The sequence below is a fragment of the Bos mutus genome, chromosome 23, assembly GCF_027580195.1.
Source record: "Bos mutus isolate GX-2022 chromosome 23, NWIPB_WYAK_1.1, whole genome shotgun sequence".
NCBI classification, from domain to species: Eukaryota; Metazoa; Chordata; class Mammalia; order Artiodactyla; family Bovidae; genus Bos; species Bos mutus.
The window spans coordinates 18713097-18731343 of record NC_091639.1 but is presented as its reverse complement, the minus strand read 5'-3'; the positions used below and the strand labels follow the sequence as shown (position 1 = coordinate 18731343).

Below are 18247 nucleotides of genomic sequence, written 5' to 3'. Positions count from 1 at the left end.
GTTTAGTTGCTAACTCATTTCCGACTCTTTGCCATGCCACGGACTGTAGCCCGCCAGGCTCCTCTGCTCATGGGATTTACCAGGCAAAATATACTGGAGTGGCTTGCCATGTCCCTGTCTAGGGGATCTTCCTGACTGAGGGATAGAACCAGCATCTCCTGCATTGGCAGATGGATTCTTTACCACTGAGCCCCTGGGGAAGCCAACGTGTATTGAACACTTAAACTGTGTACCAGTCTTTATTCTAAGCATGTTACTGTATTTAATCATCTGATCTTCATGACGACCCTATGTGGTGGGCAGTATTATTATTCCCATTTTTTATGGATAATTTTATAAGTAAGGAAACTGAGACAAATAAACTTCTAGTAACTTTGTCCAATGTCACCCCAATAGAAGGCAGTAGAACAAGGACCCAAATGAAACCCAAGGCCTTGTGCTCAAGCTTATACTTCCTGCCCCCATTCCTTAATGGACCTGCTTGTTTACTTCTCAACTTGCATCTCTATTTATAGAAAAGCTCTGAATGGTAGACTCATGGTCTCTATTTTATGACGAAGCCACCTGTATTAGGAAAGAGGGCAGGGGGTGGAAAGAAAAATAATTCCATACACATTTGTCAGATAGTTTTCTTAATATTGCAAACTGTATTTTAACTTTCCTTTAAAAGTCGTATCTTTGTTTTCATGGTTACAAAGGTAATACAAACTTCACAAAAGCTCAAGCAGTATTGTCCTGTAAAGGCCCTATCTCATAACTTATCACACTAGACTGCCTAAGCAAGTAATTACCTCTCGTTCTGTTGCATACATAAAATTAAGTCATTCTGAACCGTAAACACGAAAATTATATGTAATGAGAAACTCGGGATCAGTATTGCTTAGTTACGGATCCCTGAACCTGTTTCTTTCTCTGGAGCTTTGTGGATGGATTTGTCTTATTAAATCTGATTAGATATCGTTTTCAGGCAGTGCTTCATCTTCCCTGTTGACCCTTTGCAGACCTCTTACTTTGTCAGTCACTGAATACTCCTGAGTCTTCTGGGCTTGTGAAGTGAAGTTGCTCAGTCATGTCCAACTCTTTTTGACCCCATGGATTGTAGCCCACCAGACTCTTCTGTCTGTGGGATTTTCCAGGCAAGAATCCTGGAGTGGGTTGCCATTTCCTTCTCCAGGGGATCTTCCTGAGCCAGGGATCGAACCTGGGTCTCCCGCACGGCAGGCAGACTCTTTACTGTCTGAGCCACCAGGGAAAGTTCTTCTGGGCTTACCAGAGCCCTAAATTGTAATCACCAGCCTCTCACATGCAGGCTTCAGAAAACTCAGAGTGAGAAGGGAGCAAATTCCATGGCCTCTGGTGGCCAGAAGGGTCCGGTAGTCTGCACATATCGTGTGGCTGGTGGGGACGGGGGAACGTGGGGAGGGTACCTCTGGCTGGGGACAGAGACCTGCCAGCTGGATGGAGTCCAGCTGATGGTCCTCACACATGGGGGCATCAGTTCATGAAGCCAGTTCTTTGTTTGTTTGTTTTTTAAAAACAGCTAGAAGTCAGGTTTTTTGTTTGTGTTTTAGGTTGTGCTGCACAGCTTTTGGGATCTTATTTCCCACACCAGGAATTGAACCTGGGGCTCTCAGCTAGTGAAAGCACAGAGTCGTAGCCAGTGGACCAGCAGCAAATTCCCAGAAATCTAGATTTATATGCAGATTTTTCCTGTTTTTTTAAAAAAAAAAAATGTAAGTTTATAAAACAATCCATTTGCCAAACAAAACACTCAGTTTCTGGCCTCTGACCTACAGTCAGGAGCAGCAGGGCCTCATGCCATCGGGGTTGGGGAAGAGCTGTTAGCATTGTTTTCCTTGGGGATTTGCAGGAGCAAAGGAAACTTGGCAGACACCCGAGGGTCTCAGACCATCCCGTCTTCTCTTCTTCTCTTCCATTTGGCTAACCTGAATGAACACTGTGTCCTCCCCCTCTTTCAAAATCAACTTTCCTGCTTCTAATGTTATGCGTCATTCGAGCTTTAAGATCACCATCACTTCTACAAAGAGTTATACCTAAGTTCTCCCATTGATTAAGTGCAATAGATTGCATACTTGTAACGTCAGGTGTATTCTGAACCTCTCATTTTCTGAATCCTTCTTTCTTGGTCCAAAATCTGTCGCTCTCCACTCACACTCCCCTCTCCCCCACTGAAAGTGTTATCAGCATCTTTGCTTGCAGGAATCTGACCAGGCAGCAGGTTCTGGATAAGTGCTATAAGAACAGCCGGGGAGAAAGAGACCAGGAGAAGTTGCTGTTGTGTAATCCCATGCAAGTGTCATTATCTGTTGCCAAATACTGAAAGAGAAGCTGGTTCCAACTGATCATCATAAAACCTTTCCCAGCACTTGTGGCTGCAGAGGCCGAGGAAGCAGGGCAACCAGATATATGTGCGGAAAAAATGCAAGAGAAATCGACTCTTGTGAGGTGAGGTGGTCCAATATATGGATTATCAATACAATCAATAACTTTTAAAGATAAAGGTTATCAATATTTTTTTTTTTAAAGAAAGCAAAGAATATTTGGAGACCACTTTGCATCTCCGTCCAAATGTCATATTAAAAAGAAATCCAGGAGAAACCAGGGTCCGGTGATGGGAATGCTCATACCAGGAGGCATTGAGATTTCAGTTTATCCCTTTTTTTTTTTTCTCCTTTCCTCTCCCAGGTGGAGTTTGTTTGCTGTCCTGGTGAAGTTAAACAGTAGTTAAACAGTTGACTTCACTGGGAAATGATATTATTTTGAAATGAGGCAGGGTTTCCCGTGTCAGTGACCTGGTTAGAGGGAGAGCAGCTGGTCTGGGCCAGGCTTCTAGACTCCGTGCTGCCGCAGCTCTGAGCATTGCTCGTCACCATAGGAGCGGGGAGTAATGAGAGCATGTCTGCTTTCAGATTCTGGTCAGGACTGCTGATGCTACTGGGCTTCCTCTGCCCTAGAAGTTCACCATGTGGCATTTCGACACACATAGAAATAGGTAAGTGGCAGCCTCTTGTCGTGGTATGAAGGACAGTGTATCTGTCAGAAACGTTAAGGAGGGGATTTAAAATCTATCCCACTTGTTGACAACAAGTTCCCCTGCTGCCCTGAGCCATGCGGCAGCGAAAGGGAGAAAGCCCAGGCTGGAGTCGTCCAGGGCTGGGGACTGACTATCGGAGTGAAGTCCATGGAGAAGCAGGAAGGTGCTTTGATCACTGTGTCTCGGGCTGTTTCTCTGCATGGGGAAATAGGAACTGGGTAAACTTGGCGGGGGGGCGTCCCATGAAGCAGAAGAACTGATAGAATAGGAGAAGAGAAAAATGGGGGTAGTGTGGTAGGAGTAGAGGGATCTATTTTTGTTTTTACATTTTCAAGTATACGTGAAGGACCACATGTAGCCACAGGACTGGGTCCCCTGAGTCAAACGGCTTTAAAGATGGTTGGCTTCAGGGAGAGCAAGGAAGTGGGGGAATTTGAATGGTCCCTGGTATTAGAGATACCCAGAATGATGGCAGGATTTGGGGAGCCTGGGGATATAATAAGCTGATGCCTGTGAGCTCGGGGCAAAGGCTGAGTGATCTGGATAAAGGTAGATGGTAGCACAAAAGGTTGGTTCTTGGATGAAATGTATTCGTAATGTTTTTTTACTCTTTGGATAAAAACGGTAACAATGTTTTAGTTATGCTGCCTCTAGAAGGTTCAAAGCAGAACAAGATTATGAATGAAAAATGAAAATTTGGAAAGGGGGCAGGGAGGCTTAAGAGGGAGGGGATATATGCATATTTATGACTGACTCATGTTGTTGTACAGCAGAAACTAACACAGCATTGTAAAGCAACTATTCCCCAATTTAAAGAACATATGAAAATTTATCAGTGCAAAACAGAATATTGAGCTCTGCTGGGCAGGAACTATATGATCACAGAATTATGATTTGAAGGAATACTAGAGGTCACTGAGTATAGTTCCTTTATTTTACAACAGAGGAAATTGATCGCAGAGAGTTTTCACAGCTAACTCATTAGTGACCTAGTCTAGAATTACATATCCTAACAGTTGGTCCAGTATTCTTTCATGAAACATCTATGCTAAAATGTTAGAGTCATTTAACATCTAAAATGTTAGATGTTAAAGTCAGGAGACAGTGGAAAAGAGACTCAGGCGTAGGTTTTAATACCAGCTCTGCTATAAACTACATGAGTGACTCTGGGCAACTCACTTTCTCTTTCTCTTTTGCAAAATGAGGGGGCTGAACTTCTTAATGAATTCTAAATTATCTTGCACATCTAAGTTCTGTGAAACTGAAATTGCTAAAAACTTTAGCAGTGGGCCAAAGAGGAACAAATATAAGTGGGGATATTCAACTTTTTAATGTTAAGAGTTAAAAAATTAGCAAGACAGATGAAATTTCAAAATTTTTAAAATTCAGATAATTGCTTGCCTTTCTTCAGTAGGTGCCAAACAAGGGCCCTAATAATTAATATGTTAATATAAATATAACATGTTTATGTGGACATAATTGAAGGCAATTCCAAATCTGCACAGATTGTGAGGATTCTTATACAAAGAGATTAAAACTTTGATAATTATTTGCCAGTAACTTACATGATTTAATAAATATCTTGGTTCTTGTTTTCACTTCTTATATAAGGCCTGTGTGGATGATTGACATTTTTGTGAGTTAATTAGAATTGGCCTCCTTCATTGGTTTCAGTCTGTAAACCTCTATAATCCTATTACCTGTTATTTCTGACTGCTACGACTTTGTCTCTTTATGATATAAATGCTTATAATATGGTAGTGGCTACATTTTTGTGTATGTGACTTACAATAGAAATAAGGTGTCACCTTTGACTGTCTCTTCACAAGGAGTGTTCCTGTTATTGATACTAAGAAGATTGAGGATGTGGGTGTGCATATCTTATGGGTGTGGGTGTGTAGGTGGAGCACATGGCTTTTTGAGACTTTTTTTCTCCTTCTAAAATAGTCCAATGATGAGAAAACACTTGTGGGTCATTAATTCAGTCCATGGTTTACACCGTGTATTGTACAGATAAACTTGGTTTGTTGTGAATTGTTGAAGCAAAATATAACTTCTGTTTGAGTTTTTGACATGTGTCAGTCATTAGCTCATCACTTAGCCCTTTTTCTTTTTTTGTGTGATTCTCTCACCAAACCTATGAGGTGGATGTTATTTACTTAATTTTACATAGGGGGGAACTGAAGCCTAGAGAGGTAATGTAACTTACCCAAGGTCATAAGAGCTAGTTAAGCAGAAACTGTAATTTTGATTTGTATCATAACAATATAAATATTGTTTGAATCTAACTATCAGCTAATGAAAATTACTAGTACAAATTAAATTTTCACATCCCACTTCCTTGACAGTTACAAGCACAAAATTTTATCTTTTCCTTTTAAAATGATCTTCAGGCAGTTCTGTTTTCAGTTATAGTTGGATTTAATTCATTTATATACTCATTCTTTCAGGACACAGAGCTCTGGAGTTTCTCCACCTTCAGGATGGGAGTATTAACTACAAAGAGGTAAAAAGTTTGATTTTTTTCTTTTATTCCTTGGGCATTAGCTTCCTCTCATAGGTGACAAAAATCCTAACAGATATTGAAATATTTAGTTTCAATTAAAAAGATGAGTCCTTTTTATGTCTTTATAAAATATTAATATTTGGGGTTAAAATGTATATCTCCTTTAGCACTACTTGAATATATATAATAATGAAATATTTTATATAAATTATAGTGCGAAAAACATTTGAAAGCAGTGTTTGAGAGAATTTCTTAAAATGGTACACTTTATTTCTTTTTGTAAAGAAAAGTTATACGTAAGCCACTTTTTCCCACTTCTTATCTCTCTGTGTTATGTAAAAACTGCATCATCATGGGAAGAAGTAAGTATTTATTGAGAAGTGTGCTTTGAGATTAAGACTTTTCTGCCTACTGTGCTCTTAGTACAACTAGCTGATGACTCACCTTTATCCATCTTCAAATTAGTTGAAACCATTCTGGCACTATACACTCTTTCTAATTCTATAGCTAAATAAAACTGTGACAAAGATGATTCTTAAATATTACCTTTGAGAAGAGTGGTTAAATTCTCTATGACTTCAGAATTGGATCAAATTATTTACCTGTGAGTGTTGGTAATCCAGTATGGAACGCAGGATGATACAAAAACTGAAATCTAGCATTGTTCATAAACTGCTTTTTGTCATTAGTTTCAACTTCCTTATTCACCAATTTAACAGGCCCGCTAGGAAAAAAACAGCGTTTATATCTGTTGTCTTCATTGACCCTGATAGAAAGTGGTAGGAAAGAGGAGAAGCAAGAATCTGCCTCATTCATGGTGTGAACAATCAATCCTGAGCGTGCCCAGGGTGATTTTCTTGTAGAGGTATTCAAGCTTGCATCACTAACTTAAAACATGTTAAATGGACACACATCCTTCCCCTCAGCACTGGTCCTAATCCGTATACGGATGTCGTCACTGGAAACGGCTTGAGTGCCCTGAGAACACACACCTCCCCCTTTTAACTCATGAAGACAGGGATTATGTTAGCTTTTCTCATGTTATCAGAAAACCTCTTTTCAAAGATTGAGGATCTGTTTTATAACTTCGTATGTGGGGCTTTGAAGTTTCTCCTTCTCTATACTAAAACCTGCTCTCTGGTGAGTGCTGGACTCATTGGTCCAGTCTGGTGAAAGGATCCAGAGGGAGGCTACCCCAAGGATGCTAGACAGATCCCACAGGCTGGTGGTGCTCAGCAAGCCCTGCACATTTAGGGTCTGGGTTCTTTTGGTTCTGGGATTATCTTTTGCTGATCCATCCAGAGGTGACTGCATTTGTAGTGACTTTAACTTACCATGGCTTCTCTGATAGCTCAGTTGGTAAAGAATCTACCTGCAATGCAGGAGACCACGGCTCAATTCCTGGGTCGGGAAGATCCCCTAGAGAAGGGATAGGCTACCCACTCCAGTATTCTTGGGCTTCCCTTGTGGCTCAGCTGATAAAGAATCCTCTCACAATGCGGGAGACCTGGGTCCGATCCCTGGGTTGGGAAGATCCCCTGGAGAAGGGAAAGGCTACCCACTCCAGTATTAAGAAAGTGAAAGTTGCTCACTTGTGTCCGACTCTTTGCCACCCCATGGACTATACAGTCCATGGAATTCTCCAGGCCAGAATACTGGAGTGGATAGCCTTTCCCATCTCCAGGGGATCTTCCCAACCCAGGCCTGGAGAATTCCATGGACTATACAGTCCATGGGTTGCAAAGAGTTGGACACGACTGAGCGTCTTTCACTGCTAACTTACCATAATCAAGTTAATAAGAGACTAATGCATAAAGCTGAGAAAGTCAGTTTATTAATGTATAAGAACTGTAAAAACCAAACATATCTCACACTGGTGGTAATTTTGTTGTTGTCCAGTCGCTAAGTCGTGTCTGACTCTTTATGACCCCATGGTCTGCAGTGGGCTTCCCTGTCCTTCACAATCTCCCAGAGTTTGGTGGTCATTATTGCCCTGATTTTAGTCCTTCTATAAGAATAAATATAATTTATTAGATAAATAAATAAATATGGTGTATTAACCAGGAAATCAGAACAATGGTGTTCGGTTGGTTGCTGTCTTTTCTTTGCTCTGCTCCTCCCTCACTGCCTGTAGAATAGGTTTGGTCTTTTCTGATCATAGAACTAATAGAAACTGATCATTAAAAAAATTTAAAGTTACGTTATTTTGTAAACTTGCCTTTTTGGTAATTTACTATATCAGAGAGATCATATATTTGTTCATGTCCATATTAATAGAAGTCTTTAGAATAATTTTTAACAATTACATAATTCTTTGTACCATAATTTATTTAGCCAGTTTCCTATGTTAACTTTTTATTTTGAAATAATTTAAAACTGATAGAGAAGTTGAAAAAAATTAGACAAATACTTTCTGTATGACTTTTACCCAATTCCCCCAATTGTTGATAACTTATCCTATTTGCCTTCTGAGCCTATGTATACATATGATTTTCCCCTGAGCCATTTGAGAGTTAACTGCTGAAGTGGTTGTAATTACCCTTCAATGCACCCTTGTGTACAGTAATTCCCTTTACCCTCAGGGGATATGTCCCAAGACCCTCAGTGGATGCCTGCAACTGTGGACAGTTCAGTTCAGTTGGGTTGCTCAGTCTTGTCTGACTCTTTGCGACCCCATGGATCACAGCACGCCAGACCTTCCTGTCCATCACCAACTCCCAGAGTTTACCCAAACTCATGTCCATTGAGTTGGTGATGCCATCCAACCATCTCATCCTCTGTCGTCCCCTTCTCCTCCTGCCCTTAATCTTTCCCAGCATCAGGGTCTTTTCAAATGAGTCAGCTCTTCACATCAGTGACCAAAGTATTGGAGTTTCAGCTTCAGCATCAGTCCTTCCAATGAATATTCAGGACTGATCTCCTCTAAGATGGACTGGTTGGATCTCCTTGAAGTCCAAGGGACTCTCAAGAGTCTTCTTCAACACCACAGTTCAAAAGTATCAATTCTTTGGCGCTCAGCTTTCTTTATAGTCCACCTCTCACATCCGTACATGACTACCGGAAAAGTTCCTCATATATACCATATTTTCCTACACATATGTACATACTTATGATAAAGCTTAATTTATGAATTAGGCACAGTAAGAGAAACAACAGTGACTAAAAAATAGAACAAGTATAACAATATATGTAATAAAAATTATGTAACTATGGTCTTCCTATCAAAATAACTTAGTGAACAAATTTATTGTCTTTTCCATTTTATCTAAGCACTTAATTGTATACTGTGGCTGTACTTTTGCAGTTTGAGGTGCTGCAGCAATACTAGCACAAATTTCCTTTTCCTTCACAATTTCATAGCTAGGATATTTCTTTCCTTATCTACAGCATTCACCTTTTCACTTAAAGAAAGCCCTTTACAGTTTCTCTTTGGTATGTCCAAATGGCCAGCACCACTCCTCTTGTGCTTTGGGGCCATTACTGAGTAAGGTAAGATCTACTCGAACACAAGCACTGTACTACCTAAATCGCAGGTCTAATGATGGAGACTAACAGGCAGGATATAGTGGACAAAGGGAGGCTTGATAGAACAGGATGGTGCGAGCTTTCATCATCATACTCAGAATGGTGGCCAGTTTAAAAATCAGGAATTGCTTATTTCTGGAATTTTCCGTCTGGGATGATCTATTTTTGGCTGGGCTGAGTCTTCACTGGTGCGCATGGGCTTTCTCTACCTATGAGGAATGGGGGCTACTCTTGTGGCGCACAGGCTTCTCACTGCAGTGGCTTCTCTTGTTGTGGGGCATGGGTTCTAAGCTCGTGGGCTTCAATAGTTGTGGCACACGGCTCAGCAGTTGTGGCTCAGAGAGAGCTGGCTCAGTAGCTGTGGCACACAGGCTTCGTTGCTCCATGGCATGTGGGATCTTCCTGGACCAGGGATCAAACGGGGTGTCCTCTGCATTGCAAGGCAGATTCTTAACCACTGGAACACCAGGGAAGCCCCATTTAATATTTTTGGACTTGGGTCACTAAACCAAGGAAAGCAAAACCGTAGTTAAGGAGGGACTATATTTCCTAAAAACAAGGACTATATATATGTGTGTGTGTACATATACACACACTACTATATACGTGTATATAACTACAGTATGATAATAATGACAATCAGGAAATCAACATAGAAATAACACTATTGCCCAATCCCAGGCTCTTACAGATTTCAACAGTTAACTCAACATACTTCATCGTTTCAGGGCTGATACGGAAGCATGTGTTTGGTTCCCTCTGAGCTTCTTCAACCTGGAACAGTTCCTTAGGCCTACCTTCTCTTTATTGTCCTCAATAGTTTGAAAAAGTACAACCCAGTAACTCTGTGGAACGCACCTTCATTTGGTTTTGTTTGATGTTTCCTCATGATTAGATTCTCCTGCAGGTTAGTTTTGGGCAGAAATAGGATAGACCACTGAAGTGACGCTGTACTCTTCTCATTGTGTTTTACCAAAAGGCCCGTAATGTCAACTTGAACCATTTCTGGTGATGTAACTTTTATTTCAGCTGTTGTATTTTTCATTCAGTTCTTTATGTCTTCTATTTGAGAGAACTTTTTTCTTTCTTCTTTTTTTTTTTGGTTTCAGATGTGTTTGCAATTGTTCAGTGAAGCATTTTTCTGAGGGTTGCTATAAAATATTTGTCAGATAATTCAGAAATTCCTGCCATCTCTTGGTGGGCACCTGATGACTGTCTTTTTTCATTCCTTTTTACATCTTTCTAGTTCTTGGTATGACGAGTGATCTTTGATTGTAGCCTGGACTTTTTAGGTATTAGGTTACGAGACTGGATCTTCTTTAAACTTCCTGTTCTAGTTGTGTTCTTCTGATACCACTCAGGTAGTGGAAGGAGTCAGGGGACACTCCTTCCTAACTGCCAACGGGGGTTAGAATTCAAGGTTCCTCACTGGGCCTCTCTTGATGCCTCCCTGGCTAGCATAGGTAAGAATACCTAATGGCTGCTCCTCACCATGGTCTTTACTGATGTCAGAAGGCAGAGGTGGCCTCTTACCTGGGTGGAGGTGGATGTCCTGATCTCCCCTGGGCCTCTTCTTATACTGCCCCCTTCCCACAGCAGGGAAGGGGAGAAATCCCTTGTTCCAGTTGGGATTGGATGTCCAGGCTCTCCTCATGGTCTCACTGATACCATAGGGTAGGGGACAGGATGGCAGGGATGAAAGTTCTGGCTCCCTCCTTAGCGCTCTCTGATACCACTGCAGTGGGGGAGCCAGGGCACCTCATTGCAGCCTGGTGAGAGGGCAAGCCGAGGCTCCCCACGAGACCTTAGCTAGTGGTGAGGAAGCGTGAGTCTGTGTTTTCTTCTTTGGTGTTTGTCTAGAGCAGAGAGGTTACTGTGCAGAAGTTCTGTCTTGCTAGGCTGTCCCATGCCTGGTTTTGTGGCCTGAGAGTTTGCAGGCTTTTGTTTTGTCTACACCCATTGGAGTTTCTAGGCAGCTGGCTTTTCCAATATCCAGTTTGGACTACATGAAGCAAAAAGAAAATCCACAGAACTCACCACAGTGTTACTCTTCAGCTCCTGTTCAATGTGCATACTTTTATCCACCTTTGAGTCATAAGTTATATTCTTTTCTTAGACAATGTCCAGGGTTTCAGCTGTATTTAGCAAAAAGAACAGGGATAAGTACACCCACTCCATCTTCCTGGAAGCAGAAGTCCTATTGCTATCGATGATAATTTTGGTTAAGATGGAGTCTGCCGCATTTTACATTGGAAAGTTAATAAATATTTTCTACTTCTTTAAGTAGTAAATATTTTGTAGGGAGATATATTGAGGTAATGCAAATATTCTGTTTCTCATTAAACTTTTTAGCATCCATTGATTCTTGCCTGAAATAATTTTGATGTTTGCCAAATGTTCATCTGATTCTATCATTCCTTATACATTTATAAATTTGGATTCTGCTATAAGGTAAAGACTCTTCTTCCCCATTTATCTATCTCTTTATATTATATATTCATGGATTCCTCTTTTATTCAATGGTTTATATCACATTATGTGCAGTGCTTAGTCACCCAGTCATATCTGACTCTTTGTGACCCCAAGGACGGTAGCCATCCAGGCTCCTCTGTCCATGGGATCCTCCAGGCAAGAATACTGGAGTTGCCATGCCTTCCTCCAGGGATCTTCCCAACCCAGAGATCAAACCCAGGTCTCCCACATTGCAGGCAGATTCTTTACCGTCTGAACCACCAGGGAAGCCCTATATCACATTACTAATATTATTTATTCTGATGCTCCAATTGTCCCAGAATTCATTTCAAGTTGGCTTTTGTGTCTGTTTAAAACCCTGGATTCACAGGAAAACATCTCCAATTCCAATCCATCAGCACAGGATCTAATCTAATCTTCTCCAGGTTCTTATCTGTAACTCCTTTCTGCAACAGTGAACCCTGACCTCCATTATCCTTAATACAAGTTCTGGTTCTGACATGCTTGATCTCCTTGTAGGTAATCCAAGGAGCAAGTCCCTTTAGCTCTGGTACTGCTAGTTGAATCCCCTTGGCCCAGAAACAAATGAAAAACGAAAACAGAACAGGGAAGACATACGGGACCAAGAAAGGATTAATATCCTTAATTGTTCCTGTAGTTCATTGAAATTTCTTTATCTTCAGCTCTGGAAACAGATTCACTTTTAGAAGTCTGTTCTTATTATTTTTTTCATTTTTGCCAATATGTGAAAATGGTATTTTGTTATAGGTTATATTGACAAATAATTAATTTATTATTAATGAGGTTAAATATATTTTCAAGTGTTTATTGACTATTTCTATTGCTTCTTCTATGAATTGCCTGTGTCGTTGCTAATTTTTCTATTAGGATATTAATCTTGATGTGAAGAATGACTTTTTGTTTTACTAAAGACAGCATCTTATCATGTGTCAAATGATTCTCATGGTTATTTATTTTTCTCTTAAATTTGTTTCTGGTTCTTTTTATTTATTTATTTATTTTTATTTTTTTACTTTACAATATTGTATTGGTATTGCCATACATCAACATGCATCCGCCACGGTCTGGTTCTTTTTACCATGCACAGCATTAAAATTGTTGTGTAGTTAAGTGCATCAATCTTCTCTTTAATGGTTTCTGCCTGTATGTTTTGCTTAGAAACATCATTTCCATTCTGAGATTATACAATTATTCACTTAAAATGTGTCTTGTTATTTTCATGGCTCTGTTTTTGACATTTAACTCTCTAATTCATCTTGTACTTAATTTTCGCATAAAGCATGATAGGGATCCAGTGACCTGTTACTGATAATGTCAATTTCAAGTCAGTGTCACATAGGTTAAGTATGGATTCCCTGCAAGAATGGAGTGTTCATTGCAGTGGGGTTGTGCCAACACAATTGTCAATTACTCCATCCTTCATTCATCTCTATCACGCATTATGGTTGAATCTATTTCTTTACTCTTTATTCTGTTTCATTGATCTGTGTCTTTTGGTGCATTTTTATATCTGAAGGACATATCCTCCTTCTGTACTCTTTTCTCTCTAGCAGTTTCCTGATTTTTTTTTCTGACACCTTTTCTTAAAATTTATTTTTAACTGGATTTTAATTGCTTTACAATGTTGTTCATTTCTGCTATACAACAGCATGAATCAGCTATATGTATATGTGTATCCTCTCCTCTTGAGCTTCCCTCCCACCCGACACCCTTACTTTCTAAAATTTGCTTTAGAATTATTTAAAATTTGCTTTAGCATTATTTTCCCCTGTTAAATAACACTATCTCACCAGGAGATTCAGATTCAACAAGTCTTAATACATATGAAGTGACCATTACAGTGGCTGCTAAGGTAAATGTTCAGCAAAGTTAATTATTACTTTTAAGTGGCAAAAGTCCAACTCCAACTGTCTTTAGAAAAAAGACTTTAAGGGTTCATGTAACTGATAAGCCTGGGGCACAGCTGGACTGAGAGGTCTAAGTGGTACTCTCTCTCCTAGACACTGGAAGACACTGGCCATCCAGAACTCAGTTTCTTAGTCTAAAATCCCTGGAGAGTTGAAGACTTCCCTGGCAGTCCAGTGGTTAAGAATCTGCGCTGTCTCTGCAGGGGGCACAGGTTCAACCATCCTTGGTCGGGGAACTAAGATACCAGTTACCTGCAAGATGTGGCCAAAAATAAATAAATTAAGACGGAGAGAGAGCATCATCTTAAAAACAAAAGAATGTCTTAAACTAACAAGCAAAAACTCTGAGGAGAAGAAAGCATCTTCTTTCTTCTCCCCACAGCTCTAGCTGAGAAGTCTTGGGGGACGTTCTAGCTGAAGTAGCTTTTGTTAAGCAAACATCTCTGAGCCAAATACTGTAGTGGGAATGGATATACTGCCCTTGTGGTCAGTCTGCCTCACCTGCTCAGTATGGAAGTGATTCTGTCTTTAGAAGACTGGGGATGAGACATTGCTTGAAAAAGCAAAAACAAAAAGTAGGTGATACTGTATTTCCTTCTGTTTCAAGTTATTTGAGATACTTTGTTGCTTCTACATCTAGCCTATGTTATTAGTAAGTCCCTATTGAAAAATTAAAAAGTTGGATTGCCAGACTTTTCCTTTGCCCACTGGGTCAGAGCTCATTTGCAGATAGTGGAAACCCCTCTGGGTTTCCATAAGAGGAAAGCCCTCTTATGCGGAGAGGGGTACAAGACCACGTATTAGGGGATTCAGTGCTGACAAACTGTGAGAAATGGAGGAGCAGCCTCCTCCATTGAGTTGAGTATCCAGAAAGGACTCCCAGAACAACACACAGAACTGGCCTGCCAGAGCCACTAAGCAGTCAAACAGACACTGTTCCATTCACGAGCTCCATGTCCAACTGTCTCCTGTGTGATTTGAAAAGTAAGAAGCCGCCATATTGACTGCTGGCTCCAGGACCTCATCACCTCAGCCACGTTCCTTAGTAACAAAATAGATGCCCTCTACTCTGCCTGTGATCACCTGGGCCCCCTCTACTGCTGCTGCCAAAAGGCCAAACACTTCCTGCTGGCTGGGAATAAACAAGGGAGAAGTGGCTCCTCAGTAGTGGCTGGGGAATGTAGTCTTCATTTTCTAGGCCCTAGCACTCATCTGGGTGTAGCCATAAGGGGGTTGGAATGGGATGGAGTGAGCCAGGCCACCAAGGAAGAATGCTGGGAAGAAAACCTCTACCATCGACTTACACATCATTTTTGGAAATGGGAAAGGGTATTTTTGTAACCCTCCAAAAGGTTATAATCTTAACCTTTAATCTATAAAGGATATCATCTTACTCTAAAGCACAGGTAGCAACTATAAACATACACACACACAAATAGATATGAACTGATACATGTATATGTGTATGAATATATATATGTGTGTGTTAGTTGCCCAGTCGTGTCTGACTCTTCGTGACTCCATGGACTGTATGTAGCTCACCAGGCTCCTCTGTCCATGGGATTCTCCAGGCAACAATACTGGAGTGGGTTGCCATTTCCTTCTCTAGAGGATCTTCCTGACTCAGGGATCAAACCTGCATCTCCTATGCCTCCTGCATTGGCAGGTGGGTTCTTTACCACTAGCGCCGCCTGGGAAGCCCCAATAAATATATATGTATACCTGTCTGTATTTTTCTCATTTTACTGGTTGTCACTAGGTCATCAAAAAACTTACCACACACCAGTTCTGGGTCAGTGAAATAGTCTTGGAGAAATCTTATTCTTCTGGGTGGACAGAACAAAAGCAAGAGATTTAATTTAAATAGGTGATTTTTTTTTTTTTTTTTTTTACTACTACTTAATCAGCTTGTTTGTTTTTGGTAGGGAAGAACCTGAAATTACATTTGGTAGGGTGCTGTTTGAATTATATTGATATAAGAGTTATTTATTTATGCCTGCCTTCCTTCACTTCTTCCTTCCATCACTTCTCCCCTACCATCACATCATTCTAACTTCCCACACCTGGGCCTGCTTTTCTCAGGCTGTTGACTCTTGCCCTCTAACCTCTGTATTTTCCTGCTCCCCAGCTGTTACTTAGGCACCAGGATGCATATCAGGCTGGATCCGTGTTTCCTGACTCATTTTACCCTAGCATCTGTGAGAGAGGTAAGATGGAGACTTACAGACCAGATGATGTTGCTTTTCCTTGGTTGATAGGAATAGCTCAGACTCGAAAAAATAACAAACAACACATTATATTTTCCACTGTTGTTGATCAATGACTTAGTTCGGTTGTGTTTTCCATTTAACCGAAACTCACTTGCTTAAGGGTAAAAATTCTGAAAGCTTTATTCTAAGCACTCTGAATTACTCTCCTGCTTCGTGGCAGAAGAGAGAACATTTTGAAGGAAATCAAAAGGTTCGAGTTTTTATTCCTTGGATGTTATCTGTTAGCGTGTGACCTTGAAAAAGCGCCTTCCATGCTGAGTCTCAGTTTCCATGTCTGCAACATAGCCATATCTAAATTAATTACTATTTAATAGTAATAATTAACGCAGGCCTGGCTGCTATACTGAATTGCTGTTGGCATTAACGTATGTTATTTATTTTGTCAAGTGTTATGCAAACCCAAGATAATATTAAGTTAAATGTGCTTCAGTTATGCTTTAAACAAAAGTGGTTAGGCTATTTTTAGTTTAATAATGATATAAAAAATTTGACTTGAGGGATCTGAACTCTGGGATTTTGCTTTTGATTGCTTCTATGTCACGTGACACTCCATGAAGAATCTGGCACTTGAAGGTTTAGAATAGATGTCAGTTCCTGTTTTTTTTCACTTACTCCTCCTGCCTCCTGTGGGAATAAAGAGGCATATAGCACACCCCATTTAAAAATATTATAAATTCAAATACTTGAAAGCTGTTGAAATATCTGCTTTTTTCTTTTGTGCTATTAGGGAGGCTGACTGTGATGGAAAAGAAGATTTAAAAAAAAAACCCAAATTAAAAAAAAAAACAGGGACAGCTTATTTCTTTAGCTTTAGGGTACAGAACTTAACACTTCCAGCTTCTCTTGCAGCCCAGCTATTTCTAGATTCTATGAGCAGTTAAGGCTCCTTTTTCTTTTGGCTGGCCGTTCTTCCTAGAGGCTTCCTTTGAATATTGACTCAGGAAACTAAGAGGTTTGGAGGGAAGGCGAAGGAACGCAGCAACACAGCAGGTGGTGGTAGAATATTTCATTGAGAAGCTCCAACTTTAAAAAAAAATTGGGGTATAGTTGCTTTACAATGTTGTGTTGGTTTCTGTTGTACGTTGAAGTGAACCAGCTATTTGTATACGTATATCCCCTTTTTTGTATTTCCTTTCCATTTAGGTTACCATAGAACACTGAGTAGAGTTCCTTGTGCTATATAGCAAGTTCTCATTAGTTGTCTCTTTTGTGCATATTAGCGTCCATATGTCAGTCCCAATCTCACAGTTCATCCCCTGCTTCTCTCTTGGTATCCATATGTTTGTTCCCTACATCTCTGTCTCTATTTCTGCCTTGCAAACAGGTTCATGTGTACCATTTTTCTAGATTGCATGTTTATGTATTAATATACAACATTTTTCTCTGACTTACTTTGTGTGATAGTCTTTAGGTTCGTCCACATCTCTACTAATGACCCACTTTCATTCCTTTTTATGACTGAGTAATATTCCATTGTTTAAATAGACACAAGTACCCCAGTGTTTGTTGAAGCACTATTAACATTAGCAAAGACATGGAAATAACCTAAGTGCCCACTGACAGATGAATGGATGAACAAAGATGTGGTGTGTATAAACAAGAGAACCTCCAACCTTTTAAGAAGGAGCTCTGACGGTTGCCTCTGTTTTGTCAGGACAATTCCATGACGTGTCAGAGAGCACTCACTGGACTCCATTTCTTAACGCAAGTGTTCATTATATCCGGAAGAACTATCCTCTTCCCTGGGATGAGGTAGGCACAGCCTGTAACCCTAAAAATACTTCGTTCCAGACTTGCCAAGTACTATTGTTGCACCTGCAGTAACTCCATTTCTAACCCCAACCCTTAATCCAGGCTCTGAGGGCTACTCACCCTTCTGCCTCAATACCAAACACAGCATATGGGACATAGTAAATAGCTAGTCAACAGTTAAACAAATGATTTTTCAAAATTTACATCTTCAGTTTTATTTTCAATAAACAATGTTTTTAAAATTTGGGGCATGTCACGTGGTCATTTTGCTCCCCTAGTAAATAAATCTGAAAGCAGTTTCAAGGCACTCAGAAACATTTCAAAAAAAAGTCCTTTGTGGTTCGCGGGTAACTACAACATACCTGTCTCTGATGTTTTGTTAAGTCTCAGTAATGGAAATGAATTCATATTTGTTAATCCTTTTAATAAGATTGTTATAAAATTACTACCTTCCCCCTAACCCCAACTCTAATTTGCTTATTTGGCAGGACACAGAGAAATTGGTAGCTTTCTTGTTTGGAATTACGTCTCACATGGTGGCTGATGTCAACTGGCATAGCCTGGGTATTGAACAAGGATTCCTTAGGACGATGGCTGCCGTGAGTACATAGCTTCAGGTTAATGACTTTGTGGGAATGATATTGTCCTACCCAAGATTGAGAAGTGACTCTTTTAGGATAGTTAGGGACTTTGGAAAGGTTATGTACACACTGCTATATTTAAAATGGATAATCAACAA

General features: G+C 40.2%; 1 protein-coding gene across 2 annotated transcripts in view; it reads left to right on the top strand.

Moving 5' to 3' along the window:
- The first annotated feature begins 2244 nt into the window (after positions 1-2244).
- GPLD1 (glycosylphosphatidylinositol specific phospholipase D1) overlaps positions 2245-18247 on the top strand; it is a 52556-nt gene continuing 36553 nt past the window's right edge. The window contains exons 1-6 of one of the 2 annotated variants that reach the window (XM_070361465.1): positions 2245-2466; positions 2931-3013; positions 5506-5561; positions 15615-15693; positions 17411-17508; positions 17997-18107. In XM_070361465.1, the coding sequence (XP_070217566.1) occupies positions 2441-2466; positions 2931-3013; positions 5506-5561; positions 15615-15693; positions 17411-17508; positions 17997-18107 (453 nt within the window). In that variant the 5' untranslated portion in view covers positions 2245-2440. Of the gene's footprint in view, positions 2467-2829; positions 3014-5505; positions 5562-15614; positions 15694-17410; positions 17509-17996; positions 18108-18247 lie in introns of those variants that run through there. The other variant, XM_070361466.1, reaches the window with a different exon arrangement.